General features: G+C 31.2%; 1 protein-coding gene across 6 annotated transcripts in view; it reads left to right on the top strand.

Moving 5' to 3' along the window:
- The window catches only part of LOC126857938 (QRFP-like peptide receptor), a 62,057-nt gene that overhangs the window by 17,418 nt on the left and 20,077 nt on the right, over positions 1-24,562 (top strand). For all 6 annotated transcript variants that reach the window (XR_007688567.1, XR_007688568.1, XM_050607856.1 and 3 more), the window contains one exon: positions 19,910-20,031. Coding sequence is in view for 4 of the 6 variants with exons in the window: in XM_050607856.1 (XP_050463813.1) it covers positions 19,910-20,031 (122 nt within the window). In the remaining 2 variants the exon portion in view is untranslated. The remainder of the gene's footprint in view (positions 1-19,909; positions 20,032-24,562) is intronic.

A 24,562-nucleotide genomic window follows, 5' to 3' on the forward strand; every position in this document is an offset into this window, starting at 1 on the left:
GATATCCGCATTTACATTCTCACCATATCCGTGTACTCACGCGCAGTTATATAAGGGAAAGCTTTAACTTTTCTACGTGATTTACTTCTATGTAAGCTCTTAATAATGTAGATATGGTGATGCTGATAGACAATGGCACGATATAATGAAGATCGACGTACCGCAGTAAAATCATTAATTTCAGTTTAGTTCCATCTTCCGATCATCTTCTCTATCGTAGTTCGTTGTTTTCCTTCTGACCTTCCCTGCATTTTCAATCCTTATATTTCGACGCAGGAAACTCTCTAAAGATTAATTATGAATATGATAAATTGAATAACTCAACTGTTTGTTTGTTACTCAAAATTATGTCTGTAATTATGTCTAGAATGCATTTAATGTTAATAAAATATAATTTTTTAAATAATAGTAACAGCTCAAATTATTTGTAAAATAGAATTAAAATTTTGCAAATTGCTTTGAATAACATTACTGCTTCGAAACTATAAAGCTGATTAAAAATTTTGAAAATTATGATAAATCTTTTTAATCGAGTTTGAATGAATTTAAAAGCATTAAAAGTTTTGAAAGTTTCACATTAGTGTTTCTTACAAGTTTCAAACAAGACTCTCGCAATTTTTTTCAAGATTTTTAAAATGGTTAAACTTGTTAAGAGAAAATTGGCTCTTTCAAGATTTTTAAGAAGAATTCATTAGTTCGAATATATTCTAACCAAGAGTCTAACAGAGACTATAAATGTTGATACGAATGCGTATAAACGAACAATAAATAATGACAGCTGTTTTTTATCGTTTGTTTAATTGGGTTGTATAGTTGTACATATGTATAGTTTGGATAGCATAATTGTGAACTGCTGTTGTTTATATCCGACATCTGTTGTACTCAAATTTGCTATGACGTTTTATATCGTCAAGTATCTCAACCAAAATGGAACATCATTCCTAACAGTTAATTTTATTGAATGATTGCTCATACTTAACCTCGATATTTTCGCTATGATGTATGCTCTGCTCCGGAAATCACTTATTCTCTGTTGACTAAAGATCCTACAAAAAGTATTAGGGTTTCAAATTTTCTTTACCTAGCAATGAACATTCTAATTTTAATAATAATAATTATTAATTGTCTAATTATTGTTATTAATTATCTTGATAATTGAAACTGCAATTGAAACGGTCAATATATATCCAATTTAAAATTTAAAAAAAAATCTTATTTGCATTTAAAATTTTATTAAATGTATATAGGAAAAAAAATTTAATTTTCTCAGAAATTTATTCTCAGAATTTAAGTTTTAGTGTTCTATATTGAAGAGATTTATTTATAGAGTTTTATAGAGTTTCAAAGATATCTCTTATATATAAAATATCTACACACACGAAAAGATTTTTCAAAAATTGTATAATTTTATAATATTTGCGAAAAGAGAATGCTTTTTCTCTCAATGTAATTCGAATTATTGGTTTGCTCTCTGCTTTTAAAGAAAATAAGCACACAGAAAAAAATTATTTATTCCTGTGATACGCCATATTGGCGATCTAGGAAATTCCACCATTAAACTTTATAATAGCATTAGCATTTTGATCTGTCATATCGCACCTGTGTGCTCGAACGAGGCATGAAAATCAAGTGCTTCGGAAAATCGATATCATGCATGTCAGATGGAATGTAGTGTGAGATTATATCATTTTGGCGTTCATTTAATAGCCCTTGACGCTTTGGCAACATCTCAGGTAATAACATTGACGTTAGTAATGTCAGCGCATTAATGATATGAATTTAATGCGTCAGGCATATTATTTGTCAATTCTGTTAAGTCTTTTATTGTCAATATAGATAACGAGGATAATAAGTTATCTTCATTTTCGTGGGATTTTGATTAATCTTCAATATTTCACATTATTAGGCAAAAGATAAATGTATTTTGTATTTACGCATATGCATGCGCGAAAATGTACAATATAATAACATATATACATGTAATTTGAAAAAGCGCAATGAAATTTAACAAAATAAATTTACTGAAAGGATTACTTTTTTTTATTGTATTTCTTTATTATACTCATCGATATATATATATATATATATATATATATATATATATATGCACATTTTTTTTTCAGTAACATAAAGACATGAATCTATATGAATCAAAATGAATCTACTATCTACTAATTAATCTACTATAGTTCTAAATTAGCTCGGTACTATTATTGCTATGATAATTAAGAGTTAATTAAATGTTTTATTGGAAATAATATATACATTTGATTTATTTATATTAAATGTTGAAATGCAAAATTTGATATTGGAATTAAATTCAAACCTATATATAATAAACATTAAAAAAAAAACATTTATTTTATTTATATTATATAATAGAAAACGAGACGAGAATTTGACGAGAACAGTTACGTATAACATCTATGTAAAATAGCTTGCTGTGTATAAAACGAGTTTTTAATGTTGCCTGATCTTGATTTGAGGATCGCGTGTCACTAATTTCGTATAGATTTCCGTGACACATGTCGTTTTAATTCGCTTGAATTGATTCTACGGTTAACCGATTCGATTCGATTGCTTTCGAGTAGGATCCACGCTACGTTATACGCTACGCTATGTTACAGTCACATTATCACGCATAACGTGAGATATATACATAGTTGTAAGGTGAAAAAATTATTTTTACGCGTCGGCGATCAAATCTGACACTAGCAAATTTATTCTTTAATGACTGTTGACATGCATGCGACCCATTATGTCCAAAGCTGAAACTTATAAACGCGATAATCCAATTAAAAACGAATGTGTTCGCACAATCCGCGTTTTCCAATTAATTAAATAATCTAGTTGTGATTGATGGATTGAAATTGAATTTGTGAATATACGACAATTATGGTTATTGTTTTTTTAAAATAGCTTGAAGAGAGGGTATATTATCTATCAAGATAATATTTTTAAGATTTTATTTTTCTTATTTCTATTTTAGCCATAATTTGTTTGTAAAAATAATGTTACAAAATTATGATGTAACAAAAAAAGTGTAATGATGCATCGAATACTAATAATAAGATTAGTCTTGTAATAAAACATTCTTGTAAGATTTAGTCCTTTAATAAAACATCTACTTACGTCTATTCTATTATTTTAGCCGATAAAATAGTAATTGAATTAATTTTGAATTTATTTTTTTTCACTTTAAAAATATCGAGTTGTAAAAATACCAATTTTTAACAAAGATTTTTCTAAGATTTAATTAAATTTTCTTAAATTATATTTCTCTTTCTAAAATTAATGGAAAAATATTTTAAGCATTTAGAGATTTTAAAAGTATAATTGTTCCGTATTTTAATTATATAATGAATGTAATTAATTTTCCGTAAATGAGCATAGTAATTCAAGAAGTTAGTCAGTCGCGAGATAGATGAATCTTTTCACTACGCCTTGGGCTATTTTGTAAACTCTCTGGGACTATTTGCAAACAACACAAAATAAATAGAGCATGAGATTCAACATTGGTGCGCTCTCGCAGAGATCTCTGCATCTGTACTGATATTTGCTTGGTTAACAGAACGCATTACACGCTGCGCAATAGTAGTCGATTATCCCACGTAACACATGAAATGATGAATTTGTAGGCGACACCCTTTACTATCCCGCAGATGAATATGATGACGTATACGTCAGCCACTCGATATGCTCATTGCTATTCAACGAGTATTGTGCACCTGTTGCACGCCTATATTAAAGTTGCTTCTTGGACTATGTGTACTTGGGGTATTTTACTTCAAAACCGCTAATTGCGAAGCAAATTTTTGTATCTCATGTAACAGCGTAAAAATTCGTAAAAAATAATCCCTCTATCTGATGATAGAGGGATAAATTTTGCACGTATTGCACGTGAATTCTATTTGATAATCATTGTGATTGTGTAGACTTTCGACAATATTTAAAACGGAAATGTTACTTTTGATTGAAAGAGGAAAAACATTCTTGCATGGCTCACCATATCCATATTTTTACTACTGCGAAACTTTCCGCATGCGACTTATTAATTCTATCGCTTAATGAATTTGTGCAGATATCATTCAGTTTCTAGTCACGAATTTCTTTTTTTACGAAGTATTTAATCTACAGCCATATTTTGATGTAACGTTCCATTGGTATTCAAGGCAATATGATTGACATATATTTTTTGTGTTGCGATCGATCTGGGTTGCTCTCATATATGATTTCGAGAAAAATATAAAATAACATTATAATTTATTTAATTTTTTTTAGATGGCGAAATTTTTGGAATGCTTTTATACAACAAAAATACTTGAAAAATACGGTATATATTATGTAAAGATTATCTATGCTAGATTTTTGAAATTGAAAGATTATTTTATTATTATTATTAATTTGGACAAAATAATCTCAACAAAACATTCTTTCTGCGTATAAAATTTTAATGCCTCAATTACATGTTTTTCGTCTGTTCGAATCTTTCTTTAGCCGATCGCCTTGTGTGATAAATTGGAACGTGGATCCATCGTGAATTTTAATGGGCATTCGAGTGGCGCCTGTAAATCTCTCTATAAAATATCGATATGAGATCAGTGAGCGAAACGTTTCTGAACGTGAGTACGCCCCTTTTCGATCGTTTAAGTGCATTTCACGATGAAATATGGGCATATCAATCGAGTTATGGTTCGCTGCATAATTCACAATGGTTATCGAAATTTTGAGTAAACTACGTCACGATATGTTCTTGCGTAGAATATAAAACACTATTTAAGAAACTCGATCTTTTACGTATTTTTGTATACAAAGTAACACAAATGAGAGAGAGAATCTTCTCCTGTTTTTCAAACGGTGTTTACTTTATATACTTGCATATATGATGTTTGCGACAAACTATGGGCAAGGAAAAATTTTCCAATGCATAACTAATATTCTTTATAATTTTTCAATTTTAATTAATATTTAAATACAATATACGCCACGATTATTCTCCATCTTGATTATTTCGGTAAATATCGGAAAATTGAAATACGATAAATATTTTTCTCGAATGATGGGAAAGCACAATCGAATAGCGGAATGACCAATCTCTTGAGTTCGTCTTATAATTAATCGTATTGGAAATATTAGATATGAGCGTGCGTTTTCTTATTTCACGCTGCTGCGAGCACCGATGCTTTTCATTTAACGACGCTCTTCGTGGTTAAAGTGGCTAGCTCCGTTCAATTTCGAAATACATTTTCGTATAAAGGCAAAGGGAATTTTTAAATTTTCTGCTGGTTGACACGGAAATAGACAGCTTGTAAAATATATGAGACGCAAACTAAAAACAGGTGTTCTTTACATTCAGTAGCACCTAGTTCAGTAGCTACAGAATTGTTTCGACACTTTTATGAACAAAAATTGACTGCAAATTTTACAAAGAAGGATATTATACATCTACTTTTTGCGAATTTAAAAGTATGAAAAAAATACATAAAACTTTACCTAAACTATTTTTTACATTTATTAAGGAAAAATTTAGAAATTTAATATACATAAAAATATATATATAAAATATGACATTTAATTAAATTTAATTTATATCGAAACTTTCTTCGTTGAAGTTAATTTAATTCTGTTTTGCTTTATTTTATTGTATTAATAGTGTTATTAAATTTTATTTCATTGCGAAATTGCATGGTAATGAAAATATACAGTATAATAATTTTTAAATAATTGTGAAACACTGCAATGTTTGTTTTCAATATTATATACCGCGATAACGATGGACATGATTGTTATTATGAGATCTCTCCATTTTTCTCTCATATTTTTCCATTATTTTCCGCTCTTATTATTTCTCACCTCATCGCAAAATATTCTATTTCTTACGTCAAGCGCGCCAAGATATTTATTATTGATGAAAGTTGCAATATGTCATGGGTTTCTTTTATATCTTTGCAACTTTTATTTAAAACATATTTTTCTCTCTAAAATTTGTACATTTTCTCAGATATTAACCTCGCATCTACGAATTGCGCACAGTATTCGCAACTTTAATGAAAGAAAGTATAATTAAGTCACATAAAAAAAAAACAATTATGAAAAAGCAATTTTACATATAATTAATTAAATTAGTTATAAATTTTGACTTACTTTCTCGTCGCTTTCTTTCGATGCTTTCCCGAATTTTTTTTTTTGTTTCTGTTCATGGTTAATTGTTGCTTCATGCCACTGATACGACACTTATTCGCGAGAATAATTACACAGATCGCTCGCGCATTAATCAACAAGAAATGATGAGCGCTTTACATTACATTCTCGATTATATAATACGTGGTATTTTATTACATTACAAATATCACAAAACTTTATGATTATAGATACATACATTTGTACGTACTAATTAAATGTATTATACAACTTCATTCTACTTGGAATCTATCTGTACCGTTTTTATTGGTAATAGAAAATTGATATTGGCTATTTTATTCCGTTATTGCAGTATATTATGCCAGTCGAATTAATGAAAAAGCGATCTGAGAATGTATAATCGCGTATAATATAAAGATGTATATAAAATCGCATTGTTTACGTTGCTGTCAATGATGATAGTACATCTAGAGGTAATATGCCCGTATGTGTTGGAGGAATGTTTGTAGCTCTATTATACTCTATTTTGCGCTCCACTTCATCCACTCGAAAAAATTAAGTGTACGTATACTTCACGAATAATACAAAACGATTTATATCTGCCGCATCGTTTTCTATAATACAGCAAATATTTTCATAAATTTTCAGATAAATTTTTCGAAATAAATGCTATATGAGAAAAATATTCAAAATTTAATCGCACGTTTCTTTCGTACTTTTTAAATTAGCAGCATTGAATATTGTTCTGGTTAAGCTTCGGATAATTTTATTAAAGGGTAAAGGAAAGTGTTTCTTAATGATACGATAACTATCTTGAAAATGTTTGTGGATGATTTTAATAGATTGACATTTACAATGCGTGTGAGTGCGGCGCGTCAAAAATGTCAGAACGCGAATCGGCGAGGTCAGATAAATAGATATAGTCGCAATCCTCTTTTCCTTCCTCAGATGTGTCGTGGCGTTACAAATGGCCTGTCGTAAATCAGTTACCGTGAATTCATGGAAATGTGAAAAAAATGCATTTGCGTTCCGTTCTCGTCGAGTTCATCAACGTATCGCGATGGACCGCGTCATCGCGGCTCTCGAACCATTCTCTTCAGGAATAATTTAACGCGCATACGATGTTTATTGGAAATTGCCAACCAACACTGTCGTGTTGGTGAGAGAAACTTGTTTCGTTATTACGAGAATAATTTGTGTGAACGGAGTTATCTGTTTCACTATTATTACATACACATGCTCACATTGTCGATCCGAGAAGAAAGTTTCCAGGGCTGTCATTAGAGTAATATATTATTCAATTATATCCAACGATAATTAATGTCTGTTGATAATAAAATTAATACTTATGTATCACACGTGCACGTAATAATGTACAGAGTTAATACATGTTTAAAAATGTGAAACTATTTTTGATTTTCTCTATTTTTCTCCAAAAGAAATTTATCTAGCGACGATAATCTTTAAAATTTGTCTTAATTTTTTTCTCAAGTTTTATAAATCGAATGAGAATATAATATGCTTGAGTTTGTGTTATTTTTGAAGTTGATTATTTCAAAATTTGAATATTTGCATTCAACAAGTGTTACGATCTTGATGCACAGGAGTTAACATAAAATGTGATGTCTTAGAGAACATTTGGTTCGAAGAAGCTTCGGTGACAGCTCAAGGATTAGAGAACGATATATCTTCCTTATCCGAAGGCAGGCACGTTAGAGATTTCGGTCATACACGCGGGTGCTCGTGGATGTGGTTTCGCCAAAGACGATCGATTTTGTTTCTTCGAGATACGAATCATATGTATCAAAAATCAAACTTATCCGATAGTTATATATATATATAATATTGACGTGAAACTTTTCGTTCGACACGGCATTACATCTTGTCAATCCAAGTTATATGTAAATTGATATGACAAAGAACACCGAACAGGAATATATGTATACATATACAGAGTGAGTCACAAGTATGTTTTAAAATTTCATGACCGTATTCCTGGAAAAAATATGAACAAATGTTCTGAATATATATTAATTTGCTCGCTTGATTATTCGTCAAGATGCGAGAGAAATTTCGAAACTTTCATTATCGCTCTGAGGTTTAAAGGATGTTCATTCTACGCGACACAAAGAACACACAAGTTCTTATGTGTTTTGTCTAAATTGTCTACAATATATTGCCGTATGGAAATCTTCCTATGCGATCTCGAACTGGACTCTTGGGAATGTTGTGAAATTTCGAAGGGTTTCCCGAGCACTACAATCTTGTGAAGGACAAAAGTAGAGAGTCATCGTCGGTCCCGTAAAGCGTGCCGCGATAACGAAAGCGTGTTCATTCCGAGGTTGCGTCTCTTGCCAAATTTCTTCGAAATCACCGGACTCACCGGGGATTCACCCAGATCAAGGATCTATCATCGTACTGAGGAAACAACTGAGTAGGCAAATTCTGATAACTATCGCTGCTGAATGTTTTTTCAGAGGAGAATGGAGAAAATAGAAATTGTTACATAGAATTGGCGCGAATACGCAGTGAGATACTTGTTATATCATTAAAAGAGAGAGAGAGAGAGAGAGAGAGAGAAAAGATTATCAATTTAAAGATTTATAAACTTTATATGATTTAAATTTTATAGAAATACTTTTTATTATATATTTTATTTTAATTTTTCGAAAAATTTTATTATTACTTATATATATATATATATATATATATATATATATATATATATATATATCAAGTCCATGTAAAGCCAGCATAAAGGGATCTTACAAGTTGTTGAAATGAGTTTTACAATAACGCAACTTTATGCTAAAAAATACTTTTAAAACGCCTAGTTCCATTAACTAAACAGCTCTTTTCGCTATCCATTTTTCTATCTCGTGACGAGTGATATCGCAGTTTTTAATTACCAGGGTAAATCCGGCTTATATCAGAGACGTTGCTTGAGTGGGAAACGTAGGCGTGAGAAAGAGCCGAGTTGCGGTCTCATTAACGTAGCTACCCTAATCTAATCCTTTACCTTTAGAATCTAATGAGACACACGGGGACGAGGGTTTAACACTTTGAATCCATGTCGGCGGGTTAGGTTCATGCACACGGCCAGGTTATTCTGCCTGTTGAGGCAATTCGATGGTTTTATTTGTTCAAAACCGCGCCTTTACGAGCTCGTAAAATTCTCTCGCACACCCAGTGTGCAGGAGATATAATAAACTCTCGTTTGCGTGAATGTGCACAATCGCTCGTCCCTCGTCCAGGGATAAAGCTCCGACGCCACTTTATTGCATAAATTGTTCAGATACTTCAAAACGTTGCGCTTTTTTGTGTGATCGCTGTGGAGAGCTCCAAGTTTTCCAATTTATTAGAATCATAAATCTCTTCGATGATTAACGCTTCTTATTTACGTTTCAAGTACACTGGTAGGGTGCCTCTGAAGTTTCGTACTACTTCAATAATAGTGAGCGAAAAAATCGGCGGAAATTAATATGAGCTAATTAATGCAAGAAAAAAGTAAGAATGTGAATGAAAGGTACAGCCTTTTTCAACATAAAATATAATAAAATATGTTACATAAATAAATAAATAAATAAATATATATATATATATATATATATATTTAGATATATATGAGATATATTAAAATGTCTTCGTAGAGGGGAGATAGAGTAACTGACAAATTAATGGGGGATTGATAAACCGCTCCTTCTTACAATATATTTATCGGAAGAACAATACTTTTTTATGTTTACGTTGTTTTGCTCTGTTGTATTTAAAATATTTTGCAGGTTGCAGGAATTTCATATCGGAAATAGTCGCTAGATGAACCAGGCACTGCTTTTGCGTTTTGCCGCTCGTTTTATCACGAATATTGTATAAACCGTGCATCTATTTCCGCATATATCCCACATCCCATATATTCACTCGTATCGCGTAGACATTTTCTCCCTCTTTGTCTGCCAAATTTCATACAGCGATATTTTTGACGGGTGTTCTCATCGCTGCAGCATATTGCATTTCGTCATTTTGACTAGATAAAAGGAATTTTATGTTAATTTACTCATCGTACAAGCATATCAGTCGTGCAAATATGCTGAGAATTTTTACTTATTTAATAAGCAAGAGAAATTTCTTGTATCTCAATATCATACTCGTGTATAGTTTTAAAATTAATTTTTTCTTTTGGAAAAGTTTCTTATTCAAAGTCACATAAAAAAATGCATTCTTTATAAACAGTTTTATCAAACAAATTAAGAGGAAACAATAAAAGTTAAGAGAATTAGAGATTTTTATTAAGTTAAAAAATCAGAAGAAATTGAGTTTTATACAAAACGTTTATTATCATTATACAACAATTGAAATGGCATTTGTTAAAATTTTGTTAAAAAAATTCGTTAATTAAAATTAATATCTTTGTAAAAAAAAAAAAAAACAGATTTGTATCTTAAAAATCTTGTTTTATTGTATTAACAAGTAAAAAGACAAAAAAGAAATTTAGTTTGAAATTATTTATAATAATTGACAAAACTATAATAGTCATCATTTCTATCTATCGTTAGTATTAGCGTTCAAATATTACGATCATTCTATTTTAGGGTTGAACATTTTTTATTTATAATATTGCGTGTTTGGGGAATAAGATCTCAATGTTGAACAATTTTTCACACGCGTGTTTATAGACGTCGTTATTTGCCGGTGTGTAGTTTTTCACAAGAATATTCCTATCGAGCCGAGTTGTTTCCTTTATACCACAATTTTTCAATCTTCTCTCCGGGTCGTTATGCAGTTACGCGACGTAAGTTATGATACATGGGCGTAAACGCCGTACATATACCGGAACGCTGGGCGCTGCGGAAATTTATAGCATGGATCAGATACTATACATATAGTTGACTGATTGTTACTTTAGCTCGGATTATCGACAATTTGTCAATAAATATTAAAGCGGAAAAAATAGGCGACTACGCGACGATCTCTAAGCTTTCAAGAGTTTTACACAAAATATTTTAATTCGGAGAAACGTCAACATGCTATATATGCTGATCTCACCTGGTATATTCCAAGCGTGTTAATTTGCATTCTATGCATAATTTTAATGTATGTGACATATAATGAAAGCAAGATTAGCAATTTCCATTTTTCAAGAGTATGGATGAAAAATTTCTCGCACGCGCTCGTGTTTGCGAATGAATAAATTGAATAAATCATTTGTATTTCCAAGATTGAAAAGAAAGGAAAAAAAAAAAAATTTAAATTTGCCCCACACAAAGTGGGAATAACGCACAAGAAGATATTGATTTATTTTTTGCTAATTTCTTTGTTTCTAACGTAATAATTTGAGATGCCTATGTGAGATATGTAGGACAGGAGTATCGACTGTAAATCTTACACACTTAATATTGCTCATTCTTAACAAATATTTACTTTGCCCCAAAAGAGGAAGCTTATCCTACGCCAAGATAACAGTAGAACATGGTCAGCACACCGTGATCACGTAATCCGAATATAAACGCAGAATGTTTTAATTAAATACTTTTCTTGAAACAACCAAGAATTACTTTTCTACGATCTAGTGTGCGGTATACGTGGATATTCTTTCGATAATTGATCAAAATGTTGTTAATGAGTATAACGATAGATGATCAAATCGTTAATATTTATTCTCGCGTCGATTAAGCGAATCGACGTTCTATGCGAATATTTTTCGCTATTGTACAGAAGCGCGATGTGTATTATTGCCTTATTTATACGGTCGCTGATTCAGCATCGTGTTTGTCTAGCATAAATTGTGCGAGAAATGTCGCTCGCTAAATTGAGGACCGTTTTCTACCTGTGATGGCGCTGATGGGACACTCATACATAACGTATATAGCGTTAAATAGTAATCGCGTGTTTATCGGCTCGCGAAATGATAGCTCGGTGTATCTTGCATGACCCGATAAGTCTGTAAATTGAAATATCATTGACAAAATTAAAACATCTATAGATCACATGAGAAATTTGCCGTATCAAGAAGATCTCCTTTTATATTATTTTTTTTTTTTTTGCCTAAAGTTACGTATATAAAATGGTGAAAATGATACGTCTTTCTCTGCTTTTCTTTCTCTCTGATATCGTGAGTTCATTTAATACGCGGTAAAATATCTGCAGTGTATAGGAAAAATTGTTATAAAGCCATTCGTGGGCCCATTAAGAACTTCTTTGATACGTTATATTAATTTGATTACATGCTTTTATTTTCAGTATACATTTTAGCGAAAGGAACATATACAGAAACACTCATTTTTTAATTAATTGTGAGCAAGCTTTACGTTAGATCACTTTGCTTGCAAAATTAAATTTTAGTTAACGCACTTAACATGCTTTCGCTCGACGTTATACTTACTGCAAAACCGGTACTAAGAATTAGGTTAATACGATTTGCCGTCACGCTGGATTATGCATAGCCGCGCTGGTATCTTCTGTGATTAGTGATGTTCTCGCCGACATCGACGAAGAGCCAAATAAATGGTTTTAATAACGGAGACATGGAATTCTTTGAATGAAACTTTTGTTTATATTAAAATATTAACATTAGATTAATATAGATGCAATGTAGCATCTAATAATAATAATATAGATGCAAATAGTATTTAATATTCTATTCAAAAAAATTATGTTAAAAGTTTATATGCTTATAAGTTAATATGTTTTTATCACAGAGATTATATATTTTAACAGCTTTTTTAATGTCGCGCGCGCGCGGTGTATTTCTCTTACTCATTAATATATCTTATACAAAGTAATTTATAACAATAGTCCGAAAAAACGCTTTGGTATTCGCGCTTCGAATCAAAAATGACATGCCGCGCATCATTGATGATTACAAAGAATATATCGCTTAATATTGATTAATTATGATATATGAATTAATATCATGATAGGAATAACATTGTTACAAAGACATGTTAAGAGTAGAGCAAAATTTTCAGACAAGTTAGAGTCACGAGAGTATACATAGAGAAGTGCGAGGAAGTATGTTGTTTCTTATCGAAGCAAATCGAGTGTGCCGCTGGTGCAATTTTCGCCGGGAATATATATTTCCAGCATTCCTTTTCTGACCGCGCGAGCGTTTCGTTAGAAAAGCCGTTGCGTTGCGCTTCAACGAAATGTGCATCCCGCGCGTTGCTCCAAGGTTGATGGCGCGAAATAATCCGATTGCTGACAAATATAAGACAAATGCATCGCGATAATTATTGTGCCGCTAGAGAAGCTTTTTTTTGCTCTTGAAGCACTTTTTTGATTGCACTGACTGGTGTCCGGCGATAAGGAAAAAAAGTAAATATCATACGGAGAATGTGGTCTGATAATGAAATCGATATGGATGATTTCTCTGCAAAATTAGGTCAAAGATATAGAATAAATTCTGTTTCCGAAAAAATTATGACTTTGAAGATGTTGAGAAAAGTTTATTTTAATATAAATTTAATAGTAAGCTCATTTACTAAGATGTAAAACACTGAAATATGAAAGACTACGATGGACAAAATGAACTCTTTCAATATTTTCATTAAGATTAAATCTAAATTGTGTAAGATGTATTACACTATGTATTATTTAATAATATGCATATATTTTAATATTAATGGTAAATGAAAAATTTTGCAATTTTATAATATATAAATATATATATATATATATATTTAAATATATTTAAAATATATATTTGCGTGAATTTGCGACGTCCTGAATACCTGAAATTGGATTGTCTTTACATGAAAATGGATTAAAGTATACAATGAATACCGACAGAATTTAATCTTTATTACACTGAGATAAATCATTTTATGCGAATATTAGTGAAAATAAACTTTAGCTTTTTAGCTTTATTATGAAGATTCTTAGCAAATCCAGAGATTTCAATCATATTTCACGTTAAAACGTTAAGATGCGGAAATTTAAATTATATTCGTTTTCATTTAGGAAACACGGGATGCTTTATCGAGGTATAGAGAATTGAATCTTTTTTTAGCGAAAAGTTTGGACTTCAACTTTACACTATCTTTCTCTCTATAAATACATCTCAGATTGAAATATTGTTAAAATAATGCCTACTTGAAATTAACCAAAGAATATGATATCCACATTAGACTTTGAAGCTTAATTTAATTTGCTTTAAAAGCTCTTTATTTTTATTTACTAATTACTAGAAAATTCTTATCTTAAGACTTAAAAAAATATAAAAATATGTTTAATTACTTTTTATCGAGGAAATAATCAACTAAATTTATAAAAACAAATTTATTATTGTATACTGAAAGATAATGTAAAAATAAGATATATCCTCGATATATATTATATAATTAATTAGTCGATATTAATAGCAATTATATAGGTAAAGATGCTTCCAATTTTCTGAATTATTTTTGCGAGAGTTACCAATATTATACATAAATGTAACGTACGATTCTTTGAAATATAATTGAATTTGAAGTAGCGATAAAACATGTCTGATAATCAATATTACTATCCTATCATTTTAGGTTTAACTTTATCACTTGTACATAATTTTGTTTATGACTTTTCAATGTATAGTTCAATATGCTTGTTAATATTGCTCCCGTTCTCTATCCTAATTCGATTTTATATGACATATAAAGTGGGATATGGAATGCTCTCCTCTCTCTCTCTCTCTCTCTCTCTCTCTCTCTCTCTCTCTGTCACAAGTTCATATGGATTAAGTCTGAGTAATTTCAATTCAGCCGGCTTTATTACTAATTGTTGCAAAATCACGGGAAAAGAAAATCGTCGCAGCAATAAAAATTCTTTAACTATTTTATTATTTATTTCTTTAATTAAGAAATTAAAAAATTCAGAAAATATATCTTTATATTTAAAATATACACTCTAAATATCAAATATATATTTAATTAATAAAATGCAAACACCAGGAGATAATCTGATTGTAGTATCTATATTATATATTAATTTCTAAGATTCTCTGATTCTCTCAACTAATATTAATCGCATGTAAAAATGGAAAAAGTCAGAAAAGATGTCACTTCAATAAATGCCTGTGATAAATTGATTGTGTCTTGTTTAATATAGAAAAGGAGACTCATTTATGCGCGTGCTTTTGTTAGAATGTCATAGATAAGGTGATGGAACTGCTTGTTCAAGACTGAGAGTGGATGGGTGTTAAATAACGGTGGCGTGCGATAACGCTTTCATCTACTTAGTGCAACGTTATTATGCATTAATTATTGTTATCGTTTTCGCCATTTTGCTTAAAGACTGTTATTGTATTGTGACAATGGGAAGATACTCTACACATTGTACCTTTCCAAAATTAATTCGATAATCGCGAACGCAAACGCATGCGCCTAGCATCGATTATCGATAACTGGACCTTAATAAGGTATGTTTGTCGCCTTTATATTATTCCACCCCGCGGGACAACCGAGTATTCAATACCACTATGAAAAGTTTCATTTGCGACTATGGTCGTGCTATACCCGCATGGCATTATTTACGTGTCCTGCATTTTCAGGAAGCTTGTTCTCTACAATCGATAACGTACTTCGAATGCACGTGTAGTGGCTACATCCTTTCGAAAGCTAAATTGCTATGTCAGCTCCCGCATCCCAGGCATAGTATTTTTGATTATAGTGTTGTAAATGAATTTGTTACGAACTGCACGTTTTAGCTTAACAAGCTAAATTTTGTTTTTCCAATTTTTTCGATTGTTGCACATTTTATCTTAACAAGCGGATTTGTCCAATTTTCTATCATAATATCAATACATTGTTTTATTTATTTATCAATTAAACAATTTTTTTTATTGGCTGTATTTATATGTAAAGAAAATGTCGAGAATTGTCCGTGTATCACCACGATTTTTAATATTTATTGTCAGTATTAAATATCTTTGTAACTTTGCAATTTTTAAATTTGTTAAAGTGAAATGTTGAAATTAAATAAAGCGCTTGAGATTTTACTATCTTTTTACATCTTTGCAGTTTAGTCGTAAATTTTCTTCATTTTCGACTATTATTTTTTGATTATTGATGTTAGAAATTGAAACAATTTTTCAAGCTACACAGCTTTTGTCGATTATAGTATTCTTATATAATATTGTCCTCAATTAATATCTTCTTTATTAATTATGTTGTTTTCTCTCTATTAATTTTAAAAAATAAATATAAAAGAGAGATATGTCTTTGTATTATTATGTCTGGTAATATTTTAAATAATTCTCAACTAAAATTTTAATTAGTACAAACCACTTTATCACCGTAAATATTATACAAGCTCACTGCCACCCTTTTTTCTTCTTTTTATCAAATAAGTTATTTATGCAAATATGCATCCTTTTATGTAGCGTATTTTGTGTATGTACTACTCTTCTTATTTCCTTTTATCCTCGTTTCATAATAGAATAACGTGACCATCACAAAGGGAAAATATCTACTTATACATTTTTTAATTTATACAGTCGGATTTGTAACGTACATAAAATTGCTCGACGTATTTTAAGAGGTGATACACGAGTGGTATGCGCAAACCAACTTAAATTATAATGGCAGAAGAGATGAAAGTAACAAGTTTGATTTTTATTTACATGATATTTATCTACATTCATTTTTATTTCAGGTTTTCAGGTATTCATATATATATATATTTTTGTCGCGTTTTTTAATTGCCATTATTTACTGTTTGCAAAAATGTTTTGGGAGCAATTTTTCGATATTTGTTTAGTGTACTAAAATTTTTTGGAAGCTTCGACTTTTTAACAAGAAAATCAGAAGAAAAATTTATAATTTTCTGCCAAGAAAATAATTGTTCCGTGAAGAATCCATATTTTGTAATTGTCGAGAAAAATCGTTTCGTATTGTCACATCGGACGATAGTCTTTGTTTTATCCGTTACACGAGAGAGAGAGAGAGAGAGAGAGAGAGAGAGAGGGGGAAGTGGAGGGGGAGGAAATGGATAGAAATAAATTGTGCCGACTGTTCCGATAAGCTGTCGATGCCACAAAAATGAAAAAAACCGAATTGTTTGTTATTTATAGCCCATTCTAATTCGAATCGGTATGAAATGGTTTTTGAGGAATCAACCACCAATCTATATCATGCGCAATTGCGTTAAATTACATGAATATGAAATTCATCTCTTGATTCACAAGATACACAAACAATTTTCAGCTTTGTCGAAATTGTTTTTTTTTGTAAAATTGCTAATTCTCTCTTTTGTACATCTTGTTTCGATTTATTTCTAATTTTTAATTAAAATGCAAAACAATATCTATACTATGCTAATATTTATATATTATGTAAAACTAGACTCTTGTATTTTTATGAGAATCTGTTTACTTCAAAAGTTACTTGAAAGAATTGAAAATTCTTACTTTATGGTATTTTAAAAACAAATTCTCCAAAATTTCGTAAACTATTAATTTTGTGATCCATTTAGGATTAACTTTTTCTCAGTGAAAATGCCAAATCATTTCTCAAAAAATAAAGACATATTCTAACTTAAGAAGCAAAAATAAACATTTTAATTTTTTTTTAATTAAATTTTAAATGGATTTTATTTAAATGAAATTTTTGTCGAGACCGAGAGAATTATTAAAACATCTAATGTCTAATGAAAATCACGCAGCATCATTAACTTTGCAGATTGCAACACTCTGCCTCGCGGATGTTGTCGCAATTATTGTCAGAGTTGCGCGCATTAGATTCGAGATGAATCTCAAAGGAGGAACTATATCCTAAGAATCAGAATCGCACCGCCGTTGACATTTAAAAAACTCATATATAAGAATATTTGATCTTACGTCGACATGATACGTATAATAAGCGATATGTTTTACTCCAACGAGATCTTCCCTCGGCATTATCCTTGTGTCAGCGCGAAGGATACTTTGCTGCGATGCCGTTCGACGTCTTCTCTTCTCATCGTTTATTACGACAGTGTACGCTAGATTGAAATTTCAAGAATGCTTATATTTATATATTTATATTTCTCGATGCTATATTTCTCGGTCTAAGACGAAGATTGACTCGATCGCTTGAGAGATTGCTTCTGCAACGCAAAGAATGTAAGAGAAGAATTCCAATCGTATTCCTTTTCAAGTTTTAATAACGTCGCGAAACAGAATTTGATCTGTTGCACAAGTGCGTGTGCGTAAATGTGCGTGTAGAAAATGGACGAAGGGGGGATTAAATTTATCTTGCTATGCTTTTCTCCTCGAGTATCTAATTTCATGAGAGTGCTGTCATAACGTGCCAGAAGTATCCCTTCAATAAGGTACAAAGTTCTGGGTGTGCGTACATTTTAATTGTAGACTTTGACTTTTAACAAAGTTCGAGTGTAAATCTCTATCGTGTCAAGAGCTGATTATAACAAAACCGACAAAGACACCTGCGGTTAATAATACAGTGGATGTTGATTAAAGTCCCGAGATCTTTGATGTAGAAGTTCCGAATTTAATATCTATCTCCTTGTGAATGATCGAAGAGCTGTTTTCATGCGTCAGTGAGGTAACATTTGAATCTCAAATTGCAAACTGGCTATCCGAAAGTGGTTTCACAGGAAGAGGAGAAACTCGCTTCATTTTAATTATCATAAGTTTTTATTTTGTTAAAAATAATTATATCCTAAATTGATCTTTTTATTTAAATAATTATTTTAGTACTTATAGAGAATAATTATTTTAGTAATTAAAATTACATAAAAAATATTTAGTAAAATATTATATGTGGCACGCATTTCTAGTATAATAGTATATTTGAAAGATATACAAATCACATTTTCTACTTTGCGAGAAAATTATAGAAAATCTCCCATGCTCGCAGACTTTGATTAATTATTTGAATTTTTCTATTATAAATGATGGATTAATTCGCTTGTTATACCGAGGTAAAAGCAAAAATAAAAAGAGGAAAATGAGATTGTGCAGAGTTGCGAAATTTCTGTATTTTTTGTTTCAATGATGCACGTATTTTGGTACATACATTTTATTCGTTTTATTATTCTAGGATTAAAAGGACGCGCGCAACTGGACGTGGTGAAAAACACGCTCTTTCACAATAATTCATTAATCACTTTCGAAGCGCGTAAATCGATATCGTCTCGCATGCATTACAGCCGTTACAAATAGTGATTGTAAAATTGCATTACGTATTCTTGGAATACATAATACATTTGTGCTTGATAATTTACGATGAGGGAGGGGTGTAAATCGGAGAAATCGCGAAGAGGAAAGCTAATGCAATCTGAAGCTTTCGCATTCCCAGGTGCATCGCGCGCGTATTTGTGCGTGCTTTTTTACCTCTCGTATCTGGATCCCGGGCGCAATTACTAGACCATTTGAAGGAATAAAGCGCCTTTTCTCTCACTTGCCAGCCCCCATGCGCGCGTGACTTTTGCCCGATATATAATTGCCTGCGTGTGTGAGGTCGATTGAATCGTCACGAATAGCGCGAATTATATCTTAGGAAAAGTATCGTCAATTAATCTATTTATGCGATATTATATTTTTCATAGTAATATCGCGAATGCAATATTACGCGATTGCCGCATTAAATTGATAATTCAGATAACTTAACGTCTATATTTGTAGAAGCGAATATACGAGATAGTTTACTTCTGTAATTATCTTTTGTAATTACGTGAAAATAATTCGCGACAGACTCAGAGTTCTTTTACAATGGAGTAGTCTTTCTGAAAAAAAATTCTGTATTTTTCTCTCAAATTCTCTGCAAATTCATGTACATGTCATAATTTGTTGCAGATAGCGAAACTATTTTCCTATACATGGACCATGGGCATCTTTCTTTGCAAAGTTGTTCATTACATGCAGAGCGTGTCGGCTATCTGCTCAGTTGTCACTCTCACCGCGATGTCGGTCGAAAGGTAAGATTATACTCTTGTATCACTCTTGCCGAATGCATCATCATTGGGTCACTTGAACAATAAACATTGAGATTGTCGTCAAATACTGCGAACGTTTGTGAGCGTTGTAACATTGTCGTAAAGTATATAGGTATCTATACGTTTGTGTTGTAACTATCTGCATAAATTGACCCGATTGATAGAATTTTAGATTTATGTCGAGCGTTTGTTTAAAATATCATATTTAATTTGGGGACTTGGAAAAATGGTTAGTTTTATCAGACCTGAATTCAGAGAATTGAACATTGAAAAAGTAGAAAATTCTTATACAAAAATGAAAGTGATTTCTATTAAATATATTGTCCCTTTTTTACATGTGCGGTGATTATTTCATTCAATATTTTGTCAAATAAATAATTCTCCTCGTTACCATGTTCATAAGGACATAATATTTGCAATGGAAACCGCTAATATAACTCAACGTACTCGACGTACTCGACGTAATGGGAAAAGAGATTATTGCGAGAAAATAAAGCCCCATACTACGTTCAACAACAAACATTGTGTATTCGAATTACCACGAGCAATGTATGGTGGTATGATAGAGATTTCAGCACTGTGTGCGAATAAATTGCCGAGTGAAAATCCGAGCAATTCCGAGAAACATACTTTGTAATATAATGCCATGCGGCACTGTGTTATCAAAGCGTAACAGCTAGGTAACGTGTACAAAATTTCTGCTTGTCGAATAAAACTCCCTTAAAAAGCAGCACCTTGTATTTCTCCAACTTTCGTAATTTCAGAGTAATACTGAGCAGAGAGATAGAATTTCGACATTTAATTCTAACGTTTTTCCACAATATTATTTTGCAGTATTATTGCGCGTAATTTAATACGTGTCATATGTATGATATGTATGACAAGTATTTTTTCAATACTTTAGGGGTATTATTATACATTTTCATTATCTTTTATAATATTAGATTAAAAGACTTGTAGAAATATTGATAAAATTTTTTGAAATATTCATCATTGTATAATGTTCTCATAAAGAAAGATTTATATATTTTAAGCATTGCTCATAGTTTTACTGGATTATTGAAAAAACACGCCATATGCATATGCATATCACATTAAAATGAAATATCAATATTACGATCGACGAGAAATGTGATTGACGGTAGGTAATAATAATTAAAGGTTTTTTTAGAAAATTTTGTTTTTATCGAACCTTTAAAGTTGCATATAAGAAAGAATTTTATTTATTTAACGATTTTTCAATATTTGATTTATCTTTCGCACCAACTTCTGCAGTAATACTGTCTGAATTTTACGAGAATTTTATCATCTTGAAAATTTGCAGCTAGATCGTCATCGGTGCTATGCGTTGGCGCTTAAGAAGAATTGTTTTCTATGACCTTCTGGCAAGAATATGTTGAAGAAGAAACGCCGGAAGGAGACGTTCTTCCGGCGTTTCCATCTTTTCAGACGCGAACAGGCTATCCTTTTATTTCGCTCAAGCGACATAGTCATCCTAAATAACGATCTTTACGATCTTCTCTCTCTCTCTCTCTCTCTCTCTCTCTCTCCTCTCTCCCTCCCTCCCCTCCCCTCCCTCCCCGCCCCTCCATCCATCTCCTCTTCTTTTCTTTCAGTTTTGTCGCGCGCAATGAGTGACGACAACGTGATGCTTTTGAAATTGAATACCATTAATTCGAGAACTTGCGGGATGACTTACGGAGACCCTTGTCGGAAAGGTTTGCCTCTTTTTCGTCCCGCATTATCTAAATATATAATTGAGGAAAAGCTGAAAGAATTTTTTGTCTCGACGTTTTTTCTCGCGCCGTCTCGGATTTCGATGCGGCGTCTTCTCGTCTCTCGAATTGGCGTAAGGTATTCTGACGATCTAAATAGCGTCGGAGATACGCGGAAGAATTAATTATGCAATCTCGTCTGGCACGATTGTTACATTTCCGTGAAAGAACCGCGGCGCACGTAGCAATTACAATCCAAGCGCCACCGGCGCCCGATTACTTCACTACTTGGCATTAATCCAAGAATGACTAGTGATTTTCACGAAAGAGGAGAATCGAGTACTGTTTCATTCCTTTTTACATATTCAGGTCACTAGCTAATACCGCCGTAATCTAATAACAATTATTCTTGACAAACGTCATTCTTTCAAGGAAAGAATTAATTATTTTACTTTTATCGTATTTATTATAAATTCCCCTTTCTCATTCTTTTTTTTCGGAAACTTGCAACACTGTCGACAAGATTTTACAAAAAAGAACTGAAACGTATAATTTGATATTTAAAAATCAGCAATAAACTCTTTGAAACAAGCAAATTGATACAAAAAGATTTTCTCGAATTAGAAAAAAGAATCATGATGCTTGGAGTGAGCGAAGTTTTCCGTATTTAGCCATTTTTCTGAGAGAGATAGACAATAATTAAGACAACTCCGTAAAACGAAACAGTAAGTTTTCACGATGTCACGATTCGTTTCAATTTAGTTTTAACACAAGAGTTTTGCACATAATTCACATGAATCTGTTAGGTGTCGGAGATACGTCTTTTATTTATAGTACTTATTATCTCAAGACATCTTTGAAAATATTTCTGATTATGATCTTCGCTCTGAAAAATTAAAAAGCCATCTAGTTTGCTTTAGCTCCGAATTATGCTTAACTTATATGTGTGAAAAGTTTTTGAATTTTAAACTAATCACACGATATAATAATAATAATAATAATAATAATAATAATATAACAATATAATTTTGATATATTTGTAACTATATACGCAAATATGCAAATATATACAAAATTTCATCAATGCCTTCGTATTTTAATAATGAAAGAATCGCCTCAACAAATTGAAATTTTACCATTACAATTAGATTATCATTAAAATTAAAGTAAAAGATAAAATTAAAAGTTTTGAAATATTTTATATATGTATATTTTACTGTCGAATCATTATCATTCGTAAAGTAATTTTATTTGCTATTAGGAATTTAATAACTATTATATAAATCTGCAAAATATCAAAATAACGATCAATTGGATTGCTGTTTTCACGGATTTCTATATATTAGATCTAGATTGTCTTTTATGGTGAGATGTGAAACAAGGGCAATCATTTACAATTGAGCGAAATGGAAATAATGGGTATAAATGTAAGTGTATATACATTGTATATTAACTTAATGTGTATATATATATACATATTTTTTTTTGCCCAATTGTAGACTGCCTTGGCTTCACTTGTCAAATCGCTGTTAGTAGTCTAGATATAATATATACAGGTCTGTGGCTCATATGTAACCGCTTAAATAAACTTAATTTATCAACACAACAGTGTAGGCGAGCAACGATTGTATAATATTCAACAGCATTATACAATCAATAGTTGTATAATAATTTGATGAGGAAATCCACATGCAAGGAATATATACAGACTCTTTCCAATCGATGGTACGTTTTTTCGATGAAGAAGTGAATATTCAAAAATTATCTTGATGTTTATAAAATTATCGTGATACGTAAATATCGAATTTATATGTCCAATATTGTAAACATGTTTGGAAATTTTTGTTTAAGATCAAAATAATACAAACGACGTTTTAAGTTTGTAATTTGATGATGCGTATATCTTATATCAAATTTATCTGAAACGCTCTTTGTATAATGGAAATGACGAAGCGAGGAAATGTTAAATTTTTACAATTTGAGTTATTGTCATCATGAACAATATTACATGTCATACTATATGCCCTGACAAAGATGTATATGCTATGCTGAACGAAACGAAAACGTTCTAGAATATCCATAAATTAGATTAAAAATACCAGCTTTTATTTTATTATGTTTTTTAAACTATATTAATGCATGTTGTTAAGAATATATTAATGCATTGTGAGTTTCTTCCTCTTATAACATTTCCACTTTTTATATTAAAGGGAAAGTAAGTGACGATTACTGTACGCGATGTACATATATATATATATATATATATATATATATATATATATATATATATATATATATAACATAGGTATTAAGGATTAACATATGTATATAAGCATGTAAATGATTGAAATGAATATCGCTTAAAGATGTTATGTTATATACGAGCAACGGCAGATGTTTATCGGCCCTTCAGAGAGATAAAGTTCAATCCTTTTTATTCGTTCTTCGTGATACAAACTTGATCTAGGAATGATCGCGTCTCGTGGAATCCATCCCGGTTTCATCCAATTTTGAAACACTCTTAACACAGTTTATACCTCGATGACGATGATGAAAAAAAAATCATCATTGAAACGCCAAACGATATTTGCGCGGTCGCATATCCCACGGCGGCAACCCCAGTGGCGATCGTAAAACGTAAAACACGGTTCGAGGGCGATAAAAAATCGGGGACTTGCTGTTTTCCGCGTTTGACTCATTTTGCCGCCCTTATCGGCGCAACTACACGAATACAAACGGTCAGGCAATTTGTATTCATGTGATGACGATAACACCGTTCGCCGAAAACAAGGAGGAGA

The sequence above is a fragment of the Cataglyphis hispanica genome, chromosome 23 (assembly GCF_021464435.1).
Source record: "Cataglyphis hispanica isolate Lineage 1 chromosome 23, ULB_Chis1_1.0, whole genome shotgun sequence".
Lineage (NCBI taxonomy): Eukaryota > Metazoa > Arthropoda > Insecta > Hymenoptera > Formicidae > Cataglyphis > Cataglyphis hispanica.